This window comes from Pimephales promelas, chromosome 9 (assembly GCF_988280905.1).
Source record: "Pimephales promelas chromosome 9, fPimPro1.hap1.1, whole genome shotgun sequence".
Lineage (NCBI taxonomy): Eukaryota > Metazoa > Chordata > Actinopteri > Cypriniformes > Leuciscidae > Pimephales > Pimephales promelas.
This window is the reverse complement of record NC_142777.1, coordinates 15,471,913-15,492,935: the sequence shown is the minus strand read 5'-3', so window position 1 is coordinate 15,492,935 and position 21,023 is coordinate 15,471,913. Positions and strand designations below refer to the sequence as shown.

Here is a 21,023-nt window from a genome sequence, read left to right as displayed (position 1 = left end):
ATAAAGGCAAATATTTTATGAGGAGAAGAGTGAACTAGCATATGTCGTCTAGTCATAGCCAATACTGTTTTAGAAAGTGTTAAATACAGTGTTTTTTATTTCAATTTATCGGAAAGTATCTGTTTTGGTCATACTGTCCAAAAACGTTTTTTTTTTGTTTTTTTTTTGTGGGCGATTTAAAACGTTTTTAAGTGGTTCTTTAAAACGCCTTGTTCTAAAGAACCGATTCGCGTAAAAGAGTCAAACTGCGTCATTGCTGGTAACCAATCAACGGTCATCTCCCTCGCGGTAGCCAATCAGCGCCCGTCTCACTCCCTTGAATCCTCTACAGCGGGTCGTGTGTTTTGGTAGTAAGTAGGGTCAGAAAATTCCCAAAAAGTTAAGAGAGTGCGGACTAACTGACTTTTATTTAGCTTTAGCTTTTTCGTTTTAATGTGGACTTGACAGGTCTTGTTCAAAATGTTGCTGGCGGAAGTCAAAAAGCTGAAAGTGGCCGAGTTGCGGGCCATGTTATCGGAGCGAGGACTCGACCCGAAGGGCCTGAAGGCCGAGCTGGTGGTGCGGCTCATTTCTGCGATTGAAGCCGGTGTTGAACCTATCATCAAAAGTGGAGGAGATGAAGGGGGAAATGTTTGTGAAGCGACGAGTACAGAGCCTGCAGAACAGCCTCACTCTCTGGAGCGCGAGCCGTGTGTTAGGACGCAGTCTCCAGTATGCACTAGTACAAGCAAGAGCATGAATGCTTATGTTGATCAAAGTACACAGACTGACCCACATCAGCTCTGCTCATGCTCTGCCCCAAGAGCCATCGCAGAGCCGCTGTCTGTTAGGACACCAGAGGCCGTTACTTTCAGAGACGACAGACATCAGAGGGATCCACAGTCTGTACATCCTGTCGCCTTGGCAACCGCTGCTCCAGAAGAAGAGGATGCAGTGTCAGGATGCACATCATCATCAGTCTTGGCCATTTCACCACAGCCAGAAACAGCACAGGAGCACGACCAGTGTAAGTCGCCCTTAGAGCACAATTAAACAAGTGTTTTCTTTTCTTTTAGCTGATCAGATAATAGAATGATATTTTTGTGATTGTCAGGTGGAGCTGAGACAGTGGACTACAGAATAGAGAAAAACACGGAGCTGAGGAGAGGAAGAGATTATTATGAGTTTAAAGAGGACGTTCATTACAACAGGTATTGATAACAATAGCATTAACTGATACTCTGAGGTACTTCAAAGAACATGGTGCATGTCATGTGATGCATATAGCAAGTGTTCAGTATTTCCATGAATTAAATGTACATTTGAAACATCTTTGCTTTCATTAAAGGGACAGTTCACCCCAAAATAAAGTAAAAAATCAGTCATTAATTATGCATTCTCATCCTTCCAAACCCTTAAGGGTGTATTCACACTTGTATTTTGGTTTGGTTCGTTTGGTCTGGACCCCCCCAAAAAAGCGTTTACTCCTGGTCCGCTTAGCATTCTCATTGGCATTCTAACACCGAACATAAAGGTATAGGGATTCGTTCACAACCTGATTGGTTGTGTTTGAGATAGAACTTACTGCACGTTCAAAACAGTGGTATGCGCTGGGCTAAATGTCCTCGTTGTATGTGTGTAACCTACATATGATAGTGTTTTGATCAGCTGAGAACTCGATCAGCTTTTATAAGATGTGTAAAGGAGTCAAAACAGCAGCAGGAATCCCTCTATCACACACATAGGCTAAACGAAGATCTGCTGTGAGGAGACAAGGTTATGATGCCTGAACTGAATTATATGGAGGTCAACATCTCGTCACTATGACAAGAAAAAAAACTGGCATGCTTGAGTATTCTGTCCAAATTGAGTAATTCTATCTAAATGTTCAGGATTAAATTTGAAATAAAATAGTTTATCATTTTATCTTAATGGCACTTTAAAAAAAAAGATCTAAATACTATTAAGAATTCTATCAGAAATCATTAATACATTCTGTAAAATTTATCCAGTGGGTTTCTTACCCCAGTAAAGAGCCATCTTACCCCTCTTTATGTATTATTCATCAGATTTTTACAAAACTCTTCTGACTTTTTTTCCCCCTGACTTGTTTGTCTTCAGAGCTAAGACTCCAGAACTGCTGCCGGAGCCTGAGGAAGAAGCTAAATTTGATTTTGAGGATGTTCGACTGGATTCCGGTAAATTCATCAAGATCCAATCCATGCTCAGATGTAAAAAGTCATTTGATTCAAGATGAAAGCTTAATAATAAAAGTCTGTCCTCAAGAACAGTGCGTCTGTTTCACAGATAACTGTGACCTGCATTTCGAGGTGGGTTCTGATGGAAGCAGCGGTCAGCCACTCTTCTGGGAGAGATTCCCCCTTCTTTGGTCAGGGTGCAGGATGACCCATGGATTTTGTCATGGGAAGGTCGGATTCGAAGCCAAGGTGTGAACTTGTGAATCATGTAAATGTTACGTTGTCGTTTACCAACAAAAGTATTTCATATTGGTGAATAATTCGTCTTTTGCGCCTCCAGTTTGTGAAGCGACTGTCATCACCTGCAATAGACACGAGCGACGACCCTGATCCACATGTGCTCAGAGTGGGCTGGTCTGTGGACAACTCAAGCCTTCAGTTAGGTAAAAAATAACATTGTAGTAATTACAGTCCTGAAAGGCTTTGACAATTATGAAGATTATGGACATTTTGGTGGGGAAGTATACATATGTGCAGCGCTAAGAGCTATAAAAATGAATCCTAGTAAATGATTTTATATCTGACTGTCCTTGTTCTCTCAGGAGAGGTGGAGCTGTCGTATGGTTTCGATGGACGGGGGAGGATATTAACTGGAGGAAAGGAAGAGGCATTTGGTGAGCCCTTCACAGAAGGAGATGTCATCGGTTGCTATGCAGTAAGTTTCAAAGTTAATTGTTCAGAAGTAGGTTATAGTGTTGCATCCTTGGAAGTCTATGAAGGTCGAAGCGAGCGTTCTTAAATGGGACGGTCTAGTCTACGGAGGATTGTTCTTGTCATCTAGAAACGGTGACTTCTACTGTTGATGAATGACAGTAACGTTTGTAGTTCAAAGCCGGTCTAAATGTTCACCACATCTTAGTAAGATATCAGTCAACATTTGAATTGCTTTAATGTGTTTTTTTGTGTGTTTGTTTTTTACATTTGTGTAATTAGATATTTGAAGTTGAAATAATACTTGCATTTAAAATAATCTGGCATTTGAGCGCAATGAATCTTGGGGTAGGCTAGGCTGTGAAGGATCCACTCGTTCACGGCCCAGGACGCATTCGAAGTCGCTGTGACGAATGCAGCCTAGCTTAGCTTATCAACATCACATTGCTCTTGGGTTGATTAAGTTCTGTTTTATTATCGATTTGTATCTATCCCTCATCTAGTTCATCAGTGAGACTGGAGAAGCGACACTTTCATTTCACAAAAATGGGCATTCTCTTGGAGTGGCGTTTCGCCTGACGTCTTCTGCTCTTAGAGGAAAAGCTCTCTATCCCCACGTGCTTTGCAAAAACTGTTTGGTTTTGGTGAATCTTGATCCAGATACTCCCTGGCATCCTTTTCCTGCTGGTTTCTGCACACTAGTCATACTTCCTCCCGGTCAAAGGACTCGTGAGACTTTGCCGACAGCATCTAAAAGTGATTGTGAGGTAGGAAAGTTTGTAAAAGTACGTTAAACCCCTTACAAAAATAAACTAAATAAGCATGTTATTATGAGGTCAGATTCTGTCACGTTGACCCCCTTTCTCTATCTGTCAGGTGCTGATGATGGTTGGTATGCCAGGTTCTGGTAAGACCCACTGGGCTCAGGCTCATATGCTCCAGAACGCAAGGAAACGTTACAATCTTCTGAGTACAAACTCCATTTTGAACTGCATGAGGGTAAGTGACGTACAGTGTTTTGGTGCGTGTCAGAAACAAGACTTGCTCACACCAAGACTGCCATTCTTCACGGATATTGGTTCAATTTGTCTGTTCAGATCATTCTGAATGTGCCGAATAAAAAGCTAATGCCGTTGTCATTCATCAAAAGGCTGTTTGTACTTAGACGCCAAACACAGCAGCAACTTTCATCTCCAGTGCGGGATTTTTCTTCTGTGTGACCACTTTCATCTAGAACAACAGTTTTGTTCGGACACACCACAAAGTTGTAGTTTTATATAACCGCAGCGGCTCTGAGCATGTTTCCAAAAGTGCAAATCTTATTGGTTTGGACCCTTTTCATCACAGTGTGATGGAAAAGAGATTAAAACACCTTCATAAATAAATAAAAAAAACGTATGTAGCTTGCAAAATAAAATGTTTATAGCACAGAATTTTCATGAAGAATATTGATGCCATAAATGGGCCTTTATCATTAAAATGAGCTCTAGACTAGTTATTTTTGTACATTTACTATTATTATTGTATATTTTTATGTATTACTATAGTTATTAAAACATTAGTGTCACGTTGTTTAAAATGAATATACCTTTGTTTTCTTTGTTATTCAAGGTCTGAAAACATTTAGATTTTTTTTCCAGTTGTCCTTTTCTGCAAATAAATGAGAATATTCTACATGACAATATTTGTATTTGAAATTTTGAAGAAATATTGTCAGTAGAAGTTAATTGAATAAATCCAAAAAATATATATATTTCACACACACACACACAGACACGTTGGAATCATCGGCCATCAGGGCCAGGCAAAGTCTGCGTTCAACTCAACACGCATGTGTCGTGGTGCTCTAGTTAACGTGCATTAGAGATTAATATTTTGTAAAGTGGTAAAAAAAAAATAATAATTCGAGCAAACATCACTTGCATCATTTCATACTTGCATCATTTCATACAACTGTGATTCAACCAATGGAGTCACATGGTTTAGTTTGTTTTTACTAGCATTCTAGTGGTCGTATCATAGGCTGTCAATGAAGGAACAGAATTCACTCAGATTTCATTTAAAAAATATGTTAAAATATGTTCATTTGTGTTTCCGCACCAGCTACTTCAGTAAATGTGGCCTATTCAAACGATCTTGATGTAGTTCTTTTACAGTTAGGCCATGTGTCCACCAAAGCGCTTTTCCACGCACCTGGCGTTTGTTTTCAATGGGAGCGCCGCGTTTTTTTAAACGGCATGGTCGTACCGAGGCGCTGAGCTTTTTTTTCGCGCTGAAGCGCCGAGCGGCCGGCGTTTTTTACTGGTCACTGGGAGTTGAAAAATGTTCAACTTTGGATAAAACGCAACGCTCATCACTGTCACTTTTTACCCAGCCGTCCAATCACAGTGGAGGAGGGGCGGGACTGATACCACACCGACCAACTGTCACAACATTCAACTGCTGCGGATATTCTGTATCATAGCAACGAAACGTCTCAACGGAAAAAACGCTCCGCTCTCAAGCGCCCAAAGCACGGCGTCTTCAGCAGAGCGTCTAGCGTTTTCAGCTGACTAAAAAAAAACGCTTTGGTGGACACACGGCCTTACCCAGTTAAAATGCATATTGCCTGCAGTGGTGGCACGGCTGGCGCCAGGGCTCAGGCCCATCATCGCTGCTTGCAGCTATATATCTAAAGTGTTACATTTTTATAGAATATTTATGTTATTTTATTTCAGTTAAACAATTTTTTTTATAGTTTTAGTTAATAGTAATGATCGTACTGACGTAAAACGTTAAAATAACGTAATTCTTAACATAGCATTTCCTCTAGTGTTCGTCAGTATATTTCCATTCACATTCTCCTTTCCTCTAGGAGCCTCCTGGAGCCAATCACAGAGACCTGATGCTGCAACAGGCCACTCAGTGTGTCAGTCAGCTGATCAAAATAGCTGCCACCAAGCGGAGGAACTACATCCTTGATCAGGTAATCAGGAATATGTGTTGTACGATGGGCCAAAGCTTCTGCTTGTCCTCTCATTCATGCGTTCTCTCTTTTCCACTTTAATTTCCTAGGCCAACATTTATCCATCTGCCCAGCGCCACAAAATGCTCTGTTTCCGTGGTTACCAGCGAAGAGCGGTGGTGGTTTTTCCACCTGACGAGGTGTGGAGGAGACGTCTCATACAGCGCCAACAGGACGAGGGCATGGCAGTTCAGGAAATGTCTCTTCACAAAGCCAAAGGTCAGACTTTAACTTGGGTTACTTGATGACAGGCATCAAGACACATTTCCATGTTACAGCTTGGTCTTGAACTTTCGGCACACTTATGAAAATTTGTTTTCATCTCTTCCAGTGAGCTTCACATTGCCAGAGCAGGGAGAGCATCTGGATGAGGTGACGTTTGTGGAGCTCGGTCCTGACGAGGCCCTAAAGCTTTTAACACACTATAAAGAGGAAGCACGCCGCCTCTTACCCACACCTCCCAAACGCAGGAAACACAGACAAGGAAGTCAAAAACGCCTCGTACATCATTGTGGTAAGAAGAGATGCTAAGAGATGATTTCTCTTAGAGCGTGTCCTTCATGGCGATAATAGAAATATTTGAATTAAAACACCGTTATGAAGATCGTTGACAAGTAAAATGGCAATGTCCATCAAAATCTAGATTATCAATAATGCATTAAATAAAAATTGCATCAATTACATTGTTTCACCAGTAGGTGGCGACAAGTGACTTTTAAAAAAAAATCTATTTGTCATTGAATCGTTCATTCAAGAGATTTGTTCACGCGATTCATCCTGTAATGAAAAAAGTGAAGTCTATATGAGTGAATCATTAAATTGTTCAAACCTTTTTATTTTATTTTTAAATGGACTGCATCTATTAACAGTGTTATTTTGTTCAGTTCAGAATCATGGGAGAATCGTGATCTCTATTTTAAATGATTGCGCAGCTCTAAATGTGTGCGATTGTTATTTTTTTTATTTTTTTTCCCAAGGCTGGAGGGGAGGTCCGTTCGGCTGTCACTGTGCATCTCAGAAAGCACATGTAAGTATGATGCACTGTTAGATATTCAAAACAACATCTGCAAACGTTTATGATGACCGATTATTGTGGATTATTCTCTTAGAGTCGCCGTCCATCTGCCTTCGGATGTAGCAGTGACCCTCAGAGATACAGGAAGTATTACAGGCCATACACTGGGCAGGTAAGAAAACAACCAAGTTTGACTAACTGTTTTTTTTTTTTTTTTGTTTTTTAAATTACATTAAAATTGTGCATATACTTAATAATACATCTTTGTTTTTCTTGCAGTGGAGCTTTACTGAGCAAAACCAGAGTTATGGTAGCATTTATTATGGATGTTCAAGTCATTTCTGATAAATCCCTAACTTTTGTGTAGCAGGAAAAACACTCCAAATCAGCATTTTTTTTTGATTAGCAGTGCTTCACCTTTACAACAGTTAGTAAGTGGCTCTGTCTGACTGTAATTTCATTAAGAAAGGTCATTGCTTAATGAGGCGCTAGCTTATGTACAGGAATGCATTTGGGTTTTTAAAGGGTGGCTAATCAAAAAATGAAAAACCCTGTCTTCAGTCATGTCTTTGGAAACCTGCGTGACTTCTGTGGAACGTGATCGTAAAGTCCAAGCTGCTCAAATGTAGCCTACAAGGGATTTTAATCTACAACATTTATTTTCAGGGGGTCCAACTTTTATATTGTTTTTAATCTATTTTCTAATGACTGAAAAAACATCATGAGATGAATCATGTTTAATTTTTTTGTCATTGATCTTAACGGTAACTGTATTGTTAAAAGAAAATACATTTATTTCTTGACATCCATCTTTACTTATTTGCACTGAACATCCATTCAAAAACATTTTGTAAATGTGTGTAAATCTACAGAGCTTCTCCTTCCCATTGTCACAATTAGCTCATTGTGGCTTGTAAGGGAATATTCTTTGTAAAACTGTTACGGGAATATATTTATTGTGAAAACTGTTCTCGATAGGTTCATACATATAACATTTATAGTAGGACGAGATTGTAATAATTTGTTTTTGCCTTGCCAGTGTTTTAATAAATACATGCGTGCAATTTCTGTTCCCTTGAGCTTCTTTGAAAAGACTTTCACCATGAATCCCAAACGGTTATAACAAACTTGCTCCAAGTTAAAAGGTCTTAGTCATCTGTTTTTATACTCGTATTAATTTAATATGAAAAGTTGCGTATTCAATACAAAGAATACATTTCATAGGTAACTCTGCAAAATATACTTTATATGTGTTCAGTACAAGAACTTTATGTATAAATATAATGAAAATGACTACACCTTTATCATCCACCAGCATACAAAATGTATTTGTATGGTATGTTTTTTGCAATTTTCCAAACAAGTCTCTTATACAATACATTACTGTATGCAACAACTCAACGTTATCCCTGATATACCTTTTAAAGTTTAAGTGATGTATGAAGCGCCTGCTGTTTGTCCATCTGATGAGATCAGTAATCCGGCATCACCCTCTGATACAGAAGCACTGCACCTTTAGCTGAAGGACACATCTCTGACCACAGGGGGGAGCGCTCGTTTAATTGGAGCATTTTCTGTAGAATAGGGAAAATATACAATTGTAAAATTTCATATTTATACACAGAATGTCTCATGCTGTTATTAATGACTGTCTTGTAGACATTGTGCATATGTAATGAGATGTGAATATGAAAAAAAGGGTATAGCTCAAATTGTCTGCATCTGAAATCACATACTTCCCTACTATACAGTAGGTGACCCCAAATCGTATTATGTTGAAATGAGTGATACTACAAAGATACTACTATTTCCGTGCAGATCGATACGAACGGCTAATATTACCCTTATATTACATTAATATTATAACGGCTAATATTATTAATAAGTGTTACTTAAAAAAAATACATAAAAAATAAAGTACAAACATGGAGGTGCTAGAGAAGGTTTTTGATGAATACATTCCAGGATTTTTCTTCATATAATGGACTTCAATGGGAACCAAAACGGTTCAAGGTCCAAAAGACAGTTTCAGCGCAAACTGTTCAAAGGGCTTTAAACAATGGGCTTTGATGGCCGTTTGTGACTCTCCTGTTCAAACTCGTTTATCAAAATGAACGAATCTTTTCCCGAATCGACTTGTTCGTTGAATGAACAAAATGACACGAAAAAAGATTTGTTCAATTTGATAAACGAGTTCGAACAGGAGAGTCGCAAACGTGCGTCACAGAACAGAGCAAGGCGAGCATTTGAGCTTATAAAACTTGGTTAATTTTTTTTTAATGAGCGATCGTTTCACTTGATAAGACCCTTATTCATCGTCTGGACTGAATACTGAATCGTCTGAATACTTTAAAGCCCTTTGAACAGTTTGCAATTTGCACTGAAACTGTCTTTTGGATCTTGAACTGTTTGGTTCCCACTGAAGTCCATTATATGGAGAAAAATCCTGGAATGTTTTCATCCAAAAACCTTAATTTCTTTTCGACTGAAGAAAGAATGACATGGGGGTGAGTAAATAAGCTAAAGTTTTTTTTAAAAGTGAACTACTTCTTTAACGATGATGAGATAATATGCTTAACATAAGCAATGCTTGCCTACTCTTTTGCTACACACTCCTCATCACAGAAAGAGTACATACTTTTAAGGCGTAGTATAAGTAGGCAAATTGGGACGACATCAGCCACCATCTTGATGTGGATTTGTCTGCATTTATTTAAATGCTTACCGCTCGACTCAGAAACAGTATGTCAGTGGACTCATGGGCCTCAGGACCTCCACGTCTATAGAAGTCTCTCACCTCCTCCGTCGTCAGAGTGCACCTTCACAGAGTAAAAAAAAGACAGATATTTAGTTCTGTAAGATAACAGCTCATCATGTACAGATTAAAATGATCTTTACCTAACGTAAAACTCTGCACTGGGTCGGCCTGCACTGGTGTGGTTCAGCGCGATTCCCATGAACAACGGTTTGCTTAGAGAACTGACAGGAACATTCACCTGTAATGAGTAAGAACAACAACAGCAAAGAAAGATGATCAGACCAGCGTAGTGGCATCAACGGCCACGATTTCCCAATATGCGTTTAAAGAAGTGTGCATCCGATGTGAAGTCCGCAGATACACACCTCATCACTGATCTCTGCACACACAGAGGAGAAGATCTCAGAAACAACGGCTCTCTCCTTACCCTGCAGAAGCTCGACACATATGGCCTCCTCACTGACCTCCGGACACACCATCTGCACGCACACCGACAGATTTAAGATATTCTTAATAATATATATATACACCGTAGGGGCCAAAAGTGATGTCATGTTGTTTTTAATGACCCTACAAGTTTGATTAAACCATAAAAATATGAGGATACATATACATACACATATATATATATATATATATATATATACACACATATATACGTATATATATATATATACACACATATATACGTATATATATATATATATATATATATATATATATATACTAACTTTGGTTAAGGTATTTATGTGAAAATAATTTGTAGGGAAAAAGACAAACTACAGCTACAGGTAGGGCTGGGCGATATATCGAATATGTACGATGTATCGTTATATTTTTTGAAACGATATGGAATGAGGCAATACCGTTTATATCGATACAGTAATTTGATATGAGCACATCTGAAAAATAGCGGAGGTTGCAGTGTGAGCTGCTGCAGTGAAAGTAGCTAGGCTACGTAGTACAATTTGTCCTAAACATGACACAAGCTTATATTAATTGCGTCAAAATCACTTTGATATAGTTAACAAGTTTAAGGCAGCTTGCCGCCCTGTCAAATGCTCTGACAGACACTGTTGCTGACTGACAGATATACTTGCGCTGTTTAATGCGTTTGAGATGTGGTGCTTTCCTCAGTGCTCAACTTACATTTCACATATTCTCCATCTGTAAATGTTAGAAAGTAAAGCAAATATGTCCATTTCACAACAAATATGTCCATGTCAGAAGAGGACGAGCTTCTGCAAGTGAATCTCCGCTAAAATTCATGCTTCCTTGAACGAGCGCCGGCGCGCGCATGCGCGTGAATAGTACTACGTAGTACGCAATAATTCTGACTAAAATAAACATATTGCTAAAATATTTGTTGTTGGAGAAAATAAATGTGCCATATGTGGAATTTTAAACCTACAAGTATATATTTTTAATGAAAGTGAAAGTGATTATAATGGGGTAATCAAATGCAGGCTAATATAATTAGTTTGTGCTTTTGTTTTTGTTTTTATTTTCATTTTTAGTTTAGCTTTTAGTCAATATAAAAACAAAAGCTTTTTGCACATAATATATTGCATAGCCTATATTATATTTGTTTCCATATCCTTCAATATCAACATTGTTTGTAGGATATCATTGGGCCGAATGTGAATATACTGTATATATATATATATATATATATATATATTATTATTTTTTTTAATATAAAGATTTTCTTTATCTAAATAGAAAACGTAGAAAGTACCGAGATATATATCGCATATCGCCATTTGACCAAAAAATATCGAGATATGATTTTTTGGCCATATCGCCCAGCCCTAGCTACAGGTTATATTTTACTATGCAAAAAAGCAGAGAAAAACAAAAGCTCATCGGGAAAAACCTACACTGACTACAAATAATCCGCTATTAATATTTAAGTGGTTCTCTCTAGCTTTTGCGTGCGTTTATCATTTCTTTTGTGTGACAGCCAGCCAGCCAAAAAATTTATAATTTCTCACAATTTGGCATGTTTCATAGCGTTATCACAAATATAACACTGAACTCACTTGCACAACATATTCTTACAAAATATATAAACATTTTTAAAGTTGTAACTTTTCCAAGGCCTGACATCACTTTTGAGATGGTCCTCACTGCAGAACATGAAATCGATGGGGAGGAGTCGGATCCAGATCCAACTCCTCCCACCATACATGTAGCCAACCTAAACCTACCCAGCTCCACCCCTTGATCCCTAACCCCTCCCCTAAACCTGCCCAACTCCACCCCTCAGATCAGGATCTGACTCCGCCCCCTGGATCTCGTGTACTGCAATGAGGTGCTACTGTCACTTTTAGCCATTATTTATTTGAAAAAGTCTCATATGTTGAACAAGACTTTTCAACGTTTTACTGCATTTCTGATCAAATAAATGCACTCAAAGAATACACTCTTCTCTATTTTAATATACACTGCCTGGCCAAAAAACTAAAAGAAACAAAAAACATGATCATTTATTTCCAAGACAGCTGATGATATAATGTACGAAAGCCCTGATTATGTGTCTGACCTTTGGTTCAGGGTGACCTCCAGGTATGTCTAACAGTCCTGCAGCCTCTGCCACTTTCTGACTCCTCCTCAGCAGGACCACGTCTCCATCAGCGGTTGCCATGACAGCGCCCACGCCGAGCGGCTGCGCGAGGAAGGCCTGCGAATCTGCGCGTTCATTCCGTCCGTGACTCTGCAGGTTCGCCGCCTCGCGCGACCAGTTAGTCCCAAGATAGTCTTTGTAACAGGTCAGGCCAAGCTGTAGATTTAGGACACATGAGTGCTCATCTTTTGCTAAACTGTCCGAAGATGTATTGCCACTTTCTAACTGGTCTCCTTTGTTTGGGACAGCCTGTTCTCCCATTGGTCCGTTTTCCATGACGGAGAGCATCGCTGAATGCAATCTGAATTTAGCCCCGTTGAAGAGCCACGGTTCCTGGGTCACTCTGTCACTCCAAACGGCTTCAATGTGCTGCTCGATCTCAGGAAAACTCTGCCGATTAAATCTAATATGAGAGTAAAAACAGAATTTAGGATAAAATGTATAAATTGTATTTTTAAATCTCTCATTCATTGATCTTTAAACATGGCGGACATTTTATCAGTTAATTTATTGATAGTAAAACTACAATATAGAATGTTATTTTGTTTATTTTTTTTAAATGCAACAATGTTTAAATAACCTGGTAAATATGACAACCTTAAGTGTAACACTTTAAGATTTAAAATGACTTTGCTTCCTCCTCATTCAGAAAACTACTACACGGCACTACTGTGTGTGTGTGTGGATCCTGTAACATTACCTGTCTGAAATTTCTATGCGTGTTTGGTGTTCTCCGATAGCCTGTAATGGATCACAGTGCAGCATGAGGGACACCTCTGGATCCATGGCAAAACCTTTCAGACTGCTCCTAAATGGACTTTCAGCATTGGTGTCTTCTTAGTGAGTTGCCAACCTGGGCATGTTTTTTGAGCAGTGTACATCCAGATAGCCTGTATGTTTTGAGACAGAGCTGTGAATCAGCTGATGCCTCGTGTCGAAGTCTGTCTGTTCCACCGCTTTCCTGTTACGTTACTATCTCAAAGATAAAAACAGTTGGATTAGCCTCACAAGCGTTTAAAACCAGTAAACACAGTTCACAGAAATATCCAGTTTAATGCCTACGAAACGAAAAACTTACTTCCTTACCCAAAAAACTTGCTTCCTTGACTAAAAGACTCTTAACTGAACAACTTCCGGAAGCGATGTACTTCAAAATAAAAGCCTGGATCAACAATTTAACAAAACGTAAATTACCGTATGCAACCTAAACAAAGTACGTCGTATTTTTCTGTGAATAAATGATCAGAAAAATAATGCTATAGCTATATAAGTAGCCTATTTACATACTTTTCTAGGTATCTACACCACACTTATATCTCAAGTGATGAGTAAAAGCCCCTTTAACTACCTGACTTTATATTTACATGTTTTTTTTAACATATTTATATTGTCACGCTTTAATTATAGTCACGCTTTAATTATAGTCACGCTTTATATTTACATTACCATTTATTTCCCCACACTGTAACTCCAGAGCTTCAATCATCATTTAGAATTTTGAAAACACAAAAATAAATCACATTTGTTAAGAGAGACTGTTAGTTCGGTCAAATATATATATAAACTTTGCAATAAAGACTTTCCTCCAAACTACAAAATACTTTCAGTGACAATCCGAGATTTGATTTAAGGAAGAAAAAGGATTCAAGTTTGTTTGCTGAATTTTTTCATTTATTTTACATGGGATTTTTTTCCCTACTTTTTTTTTTTTTTTTTTTTTTTTTTTTTTTGTGAAACCAGAGCCAGCCTTACCGAATTACACAGACATAAATTGTATAAATACGTACGTGACACATTCTCCTCTATTACTTTCTTTAAAGCATTTAATACACGTATCAAGTTGCCCACAATTAAGGCAACTTATTTTCTGGACATCAAGAAGAGAGAGGTTGCCCATGAGACAACCTCCTGCAATTCCCAGGTTTTAAAAAAATAATGTAAAAGTGTTCTGATAAGACAATAGAACTACACTTTTCATATTCTGTCCAGAACTAGAAATATAAAAATTTTGCCATTCACGATTAAGGAATAGAAAGTGCAAGACAAGACCATGAACCTAAGGAAAAGAACTTAAAACAACATAACTGGTTATCAAAGAAAAAAAAAATCTATTAAACAAATTAAATACCCCCATATATAACTATTACAAAGAAAACGTGTTTAAGAAAACACCAAAACAACTCAATTGCATAATTCATTCAAATTATTGAATCAGATAAAAAGTAATGTTAAACTAAACAAATTGTATGATACATGTGGTCAAGTCATTTCATCATCTTCATAATTAGAATGGCCAATGCAACAAAAAAAAGACACTGTTTTACAAAGCAATGTTTCACAAAAAAAAAAAAAAAAAAAAGATTCAACAGCCAATTTAATCTTATCGACAAGTGCATTTGGTAGCAATCATCTCCTCGTACTCCTTGTAGGCAATGGAGCCGTCGTTCTCAATGGTCAAAACACTTAAAGGGTTGTACTCTGACGGGACACATGAAGGTCTGGGCACAGAGGAGTCTAGCTTTTCGTAAATGATGTTCTGAACCATGGTGTGCACTGGTGACCCATAGATATATCCCACAGCCCTTGGACAAAATCCCTTACAGTACCTCGGATTGTACTTCTGAGGCGCTATGATCCAGTGGTCCAGTTTGAGCTGACTGAAGCTCACTCTGAAATCATACAGGTCACAGTCATCTGTTGGAAAGTCATACATGGGGATGAGTTTGGGCATGGTTTCCGGCAAATTGGTGCTCTTTGGGGTTCCTCGTCGCTTTCGTGAGGCAGCCTCCCACGCTGTGGACTTTCCATCCCAGTGGTTGGATGTCAGATCGACCATCCTACCTTGCGTGGCTCTTCTCTGGTATGCGACCTCACTGGTGTCATTTAAGTACAAAAGAAGGGACGGGGACCTGTGAGTTAGCTCGACCGGACTCTTGTGAACCTGGCCTCCAGGTCTGGGGACCATATCCGCAACGCAGGTCAAGTTGATCAGGAGATGGATGTCCTTCTTATGGGCCTGAATGAGAGGATGGAGGAAGGAGGTCACGTCGACCTCCACCCAGCGGCGACGGACTCTTCTCTCGGTGTGGACGCGGAAGCTGAGTAGCGGGACCGACTGCTGGGTGCTGCTGAGATGGTGAGAGCACATCTGATCCCTCGAGGGTTTCTGCTCCTTTACATCCAGGTAACAGAGCGACGTAAACGGGGTGACGTGGTTGTGGTCGAAGGAGTACAAAAGGACTGACTTCAGCAACTGCTCCTGAGACCTCACTCGATTCAGACTGTAGGAAATATCCTGCATGAAGAATTCTGACAAGATAACACATACCGTTGAGGAACACATCCTTCTCTTGACAACAATTTTGAGTGTGAGAATTCTACTAGTAACTAGTAAACTGCATTCTGTGTGGTGTTCACTATATGCAAAGCAGTACACGGCGGGAAATTTCCTGAACATGAGCTAAGCATTGCCAATCACAACACACTGGGCCAGCTAACCAATCACATTTCGTGCTTCGAAATGAGGAGATTGATTTATTTAGAACAGGAACTAAACGACGCGTTCCGGCCAGACTGTGGAAAGAGGTGCTTTAATAATGTGCTGTAATATGAAAAAATAATGTTTGGGTTTTTTTAACAATCAAGCATGAAAGCATAGTCTGGTACACCCGAAAAACAAAAATTCGTAAAATGGCATTATAGGACCCGTTTAAAGAATGTTGGTAATAAAACAGTTGACGGCACCCATTGACTTACATTGTATTTTTTTCCTATGGAACTCAATGACTATAGTATCATATATAGCTGTATATCGTCAAATGTGTGGTTACCAACATTCTTTAGAATATCTTCTTTTTGTGTTCAACATGTGAAACTCATACAGGTTTGGAACAACTTGAGGGTGAGTAATAGATGACAATATTAGAATTTTTGGGTAACCTATCCCTTTAAGACTTACGTTCATCTTCAAAAGACCAATGGCATTTTTAATGAAACCTAAAAGATGTATGTTCCACCACCAAATAGACACTTAAAATTAACATTAAGGAGATCATAAAAAAAAATCATGGCGTCATCATTTTAATTTTTAGGTGAAATATCTCTTTTAGCAGACAGGACTTTGGGTCCACCAATCAGAGAAGGCATTGACACCATAGAAAGAAGTCGAATCAGTTTCGCCATTATATTTGTATACATTTTGCAATAAACATTAAATATCTATAGCCTAAATCAATAATCATTTCATTTTTTGTTGATCATTTGCAGTGCTTTATGGGATGCATACTATAGTTAAATGTACCAGAAAGAAGTACACAGTCATGTTTACCACAGATAATAATTTTGTAGGTTGCGGTTGTTTTGGTTTTTTATACTTAGTTTATTTTTAGCTTCTTTGAATAAATTTGGCATAAAACGTAAATTACTCATTATTTGACCAGTATAAAAGCAATAGCACAGTTGCAATCATGCTGTAGCTTAATATCATACATTAAACTTATGTGATACTGCATGCAGTAGGCTATGTAAAATATTTTATGAATTAGGTAGCCTATAGATCTGGAATACTGTACACACAGTAGGGCAGGCAATATTTCAGAAAGGATATGGCAATGTATTCCGTAAACATTAAGTTCATGATTGATAAAGCAACCGCTTTTGATGTTATTCAACTATGAGATCCACAAGTAGGCTATTACCTCGGTTTTGCTCGAGACACTCCTCTCGGGGTGTGATCAATCGCGCTGTGTTGTACAGGTGAGAGGCCTCGGGACTTTTGTCGGGTTTGGAGGATAGTTTATACAGTCTCTTCATGTAACGGACAAATCTGGAGTCAGGCTTGGCTCGTGGTGTGAATTCTCCCCAAGGGTTCTGCTCTGACAACGCCTTCAGCAAAGGGCTCAGGATATTACCATGGTGAAGGGAGACGTCGGGTTCAACAGACTCGTTTTCAAAGTTGTAGCATGATGTAAATGACAGGCCGATAACCGCGACAAGCATAAAGTATCTGGACAGGGAACAACGCGTACCATATTTCAAAAGCGGCTTCGCCATAATAAATAAAGTGCGTTTATTTAAGAACAGTCCTGGATAGACTTCGGAGTCTTCGGCCAAACCTCACTTGCCACTTCCGGCGCCCTTCCCTGGGAGACAGGTGTGCGCAATCAGGAGGTTTTGGCACAAAAGACGGTGTAGTTTGATTGTAAACGTTTCAAACAACGCCACATTGCAATTGCTTGAAGTTCAATGGTTTATTTAGGCTAATGCCGAAAAGAGCGAGTCTAACAGAAAAGTATGGCTGTTTGGCAACCTGTCGTTAGCTAAATAGCATCGCGAGGACAAAATTCTCCCCAACATAGGCAAAATTAAACATAAAACAAAACTGGAGCATCAATGCGCTGTGATTCTGCAGTCACTTTTATATGACAATGTCCTGGAAACCCCCCATAGGACATATGACAATGTCCTAACCCACACCTCCCTTGTTTTCCATAATTATTACCCTAATGGCATCATAATGCAGGAAGTGGCATCCTAGTGGGAAAACAACAGTGCCAAATATGCAAATTAATATTTCAGGCAACAGACATGCATCACCTCAAATGGCCACCAGGCCTATTGAAAATGATAAGTCTTTTCAAAATGCCGTCAAAAAAGTTTTAAAAATAATTTCACTGCTAAAGACTTGTTTACGAGTTACAAAGATGGTTGTTGTGTTTTATTGTGGCAGTGTGTTCAACCTGAGCAATGTTACAATAACATCACTTTTCTACACGATGGAAGGACAAGCAATTAAAAAATATGTGAATTTTAACATGCAAGAAATTGACAATGTGTTGTGAAAAATGAATGAATGCGTCCAGTGTAGAAACCTCAAGCTGATATGAGAAGAATAATATGAGAAATACTATGCATCCCCCACCAACACATAATGTTGTTTATTTACCTCTTTGTTTATGGGTCACACATGACTTCTTCCCGGTCTAAAGTGACCGAAGCCTTAAAATGTAACTTTTTTTTAGGAAAACAAATGTAATATATTTTTGTTCAATAATATTTTTTGATTATTATTTATAATTTTTAAAGGTTTCTGTTATTATTTAATAATTATAAAAAAAGCAATGTATATATATATATATATATATATATATATATATATATATATATATATACATATATATATATATATATATATATAGTATTTATTTTTTTTTTTCATAAATGCAACATTTAACATTCAAATAGAGTGGAGGCCATAGACAGGCTTTTAAAAAAAAATTAAGTGAGAAAAGCGCCATCCAGTGGCGTTAAACATTATAATTGTGTGTAATGTCCGGTAACCGCCTGTAGGCTCTACTAATATCAAAACTGGACCCATTCCCATAGTTTTTTAAGACATAATTTCTCCATTTTATTAATTGTTTTTATTTAAATATATATTTAGACATTCTAAGACTACTTTTTGATATTTTTAGATACTTTTTGTTAGATAATCAGGTTTTGCATTATGATTACAATCAAACAACATTTGATTAGAAAGGGAACACAATGCAAGCATTTTTGTTACTCAGTATTTGATCATTAAAAAAATCTAATAACATAAGGGATGGATAGTGATGATTAAAAACACTTTATACAGATATTTTGCAACTAATTGGTATTTTATTCAGTTTAATTCTGTAAATGGTAATACAACTTTAGAAGGGAACAGCAATTATGATCTAACAGCAAAAACAATAAAATAACAACAGCAAACTATCAAACTGTAGGTTAAAAAAAAGAGGAATACAAATGTATTAATAATAATAATAATACATATTATTTGACTATATACAGTACAATACAACAGATATCAGGAACAGGCTAAAAAAGAGCAAACAATAATTATTTTGTGTGTGAGTGTGCACATTTGAGCAAGAGAATCTCTTTGTCTTTTGTATTTTTTTTTTTTAGTAAATTGATTTTATTTAGCATTTTCTCAAAATTTGCTGTTGCAGACTTACCAGTTATTTTCTCTCTCTCTCTGTGTGTGTGTGTGTGGGGGGGGGGGGTGTCTTATTTGCACTGTTGATATTTTAGAGTGTCATTCCTTCATTGCTGTACACTTTATTTCTGCACAGTGGCTGTACCACCAAAAGTTTCTCAGAGTTTTCGTTTTTTTTTTTTTTTTTTTTTTTTTGGATTTCCCATTCATTTCCTATGCCGGTCATTTTTGACTGCGAAGGATGAAAGTGTGACTATTTTTATTTTATTTTTTTTACGAACCTTTAACATATCCGAATCATGTCCATGACTTTTTTGTGTGTTCATATGCTCATACAACAAAAGTCACCAAGTATCATCCACTTTGGATAAACCAAAAAATTTTAATCATTCAAAACGTAGAAGTTTTCGGTCATTTAAGACCGAAGAGGACCAGAGGTTTATCGAGCTGCCATTATGGCGTCTGTCACTTTGCTCAAGCTCTTTAAAGAAGAATTTGTGTTATTCATGAGTTTGAGAAAGTGATTCCAATGATATCATTCTTCTGTCGTTATCATTTCAGCTGTAAATATGGACTTATCCATGGATATTCACACAAAAATGAAAACACTGACATCATTTCACACTCCCTAATGTTCCAACCTAGTATGACTTATTCTAAAAAAAAAAAAATAAAAAAGTTAATTTTTTTGTCCATACAATGGTCAAAGCCATCCGAAACTTTTTAGTTCAACATTCTTCAATATATCTTCTTTTGTGTGTTACTGAAAAGAATGTTTTACAGGTTTGGAACGACATGAAGTTGAAAAAATGATGAAATGAATGAATTTAAATGGCCAATTCACTCTGCACCGACAGGGTGACATTTCATAAGCAGACAGCAGCCGTTGATCTCCATTGTAGAAAAAAAGTCAACTGTGCGTCCGGTGTAAGGGTGAGTAAATGATGAAACAATTTTCATTTTCAAGTAAACTAACCCTTTAACCGTTAAGTTTACATTCTAAATCCGCCTGCATTCATCTGAAACTTTAGAATATCAGAATTGAAGCATCACAAACATTACATTTTCCTCATTTATTGGAAACGGATGCTGTGGAACTGTATACTTCCTCAGCCAAATAAGTTTTGACATTTGTATTTTTAGCAACCTATAAGTTAATGTCCAGGCAGAGTGACTGTGGGATTCTGCACAATGAAAAAGAAAAACATCCTGGAGGTCGAACAATGACCCTATAAATTAGGCAGCAAAACACAAAGAACTATGTTGCTTTCACATAGAGATAACTCTGCCTACAACTGTGACAGACTGATAAAGCTGAGAAAACTAAATTAAGAATGACATTTATTCACATAAACTTGAATTAAATATTAATATCAATAATCAAAGAAAGTTTTTCCTTTTATGCTTAAGATACTGTGCAGTTTAAGTGCTGAAATTTGGCTTCGTGTTGAAGAGTGAACTGCTCTGTACTTCCTGAAACGACCTTCACCTCGCGGGAGCAGCTCTAACTGAGAGGCGAGGGCATTTGCATCATTACAGATCACTGCACACCAGTAAAAGCCTCTGAATGAAGTTATGCTAAGCTCCAGCGCCCATGAAATCATGCCTGAATCACTGCCTGACTGTGACAAAGGCCTCATTATATTTTCCAGACTGGTTCTAACATTCATAAATTCCTGGGGTAAAACTGTGCTTTTATTCTCACACATTATATCAGTAATGTGGTCATTTGCATAAAGTTTGACCTAAT

The 21,023-nt window shown here is 37.8% G+C and overlaps 3 protein-coding genes across 4 annotated transcripts; 1 reads left to right on the top strand and 2 right to left on the bottom strand.

Annotated features, from left to right (window-relative positions):
* The first annotated feature begins 295 nt into the window (after window positions 1-295).
* LOC120460923 (heterogeneous nuclear ribonucleoprotein U-like protein 1) lies at window positions 296-7,971 on the top strand. The gene is made up of 14 exons (XM_039648953.2): window positions 296-1,006; window positions 1,094-1,190; window positions 2,101-2,177; window positions 2,287-2,426; window positions 2,518-2,620; window positions 2,780-2,892; window positions 3,392-3,655; window positions 3,765-3,887; window positions 5,743-5,853; window positions 5,943-6,111; window positions 6,224-6,406; window positions 6,870-6,919; window positions 7,002-7,079; window positions 7,187-7,971. The coding sequence occupies exons 1-14, from the start codon at window positions 460-462 to the stop codon at window positions 7,250-7,252; spliced, it is 2,121 nt and encodes a 706-aa protein (XP_039504887.2). The 5' UTR covers window positions 296-459; the 3' UTR covers window positions 7,253-7,971.
* Window positions 7,972-8,053: 82 nt separating this feature from the next.
* Window positions 8,054-13,437, bottom strand: nudt22 (nudix (nucleoside diphosphate linked moiety X)-type motif 22). 2 transcript variants are annotated; one of them, XM_039648955.2, is made up of 7 exons: window positions 13,378-13,437; window positions 12,992-13,263; window positions 12,211-12,694; window positions 10,031-10,144; window positions 9,806-9,903; window positions 9,633-9,726; window positions 8,054-8,481 (listed from the first exon to the last, which is right to left on the bottom strand). In XM_039648955.2, the coding sequence occupies exons 2-7, from the start codon at window positions 13,075-13,077 to the stop codon at window positions 8,380-8,382; spliced, it is 978 nt and encodes a 325-aa protein (XP_039504889.2). In that variant the 5' UTR covers window positions 13,078-13,263; window positions 13,378-13,437; the 3' UTR covers window positions 8,054-8,379. The 2 variants fall into 2 exon arrangements, with proteins under 2 accessions (XP_039504889.2, XP_039504888.2); XM_039648954.2 differs by lacking the exon at window positions 13,378-13,437 and having other exon boundaries at window positions 12,992-13,371.
* Window positions 13,438-14,472: 1,035 nt separating this feature from the next.
* gdf9 (growth differentiation factor 9) lies at window positions 14,473-17,469 on the bottom strand. The gene is made up of 2 exons (XM_039649162.2): window positions 16,989-17,469; window positions 14,473-15,600 (listed from the first exon to the last, which is right to left on the bottom strand). The coding sequence occupies exons 1-2, from the start codon at window positions 17,341-17,343 to the stop codon at window positions 14,672-14,674; spliced, it is 1,284 nt and encodes a 427-aa protein (XP_039505096.2). The 5' UTR covers window positions 17,344-17,469; the 3' UTR covers window positions 14,473-14,671.
* Window positions 17,470-21,023: the final 3,554 nt, after the last annotated feature.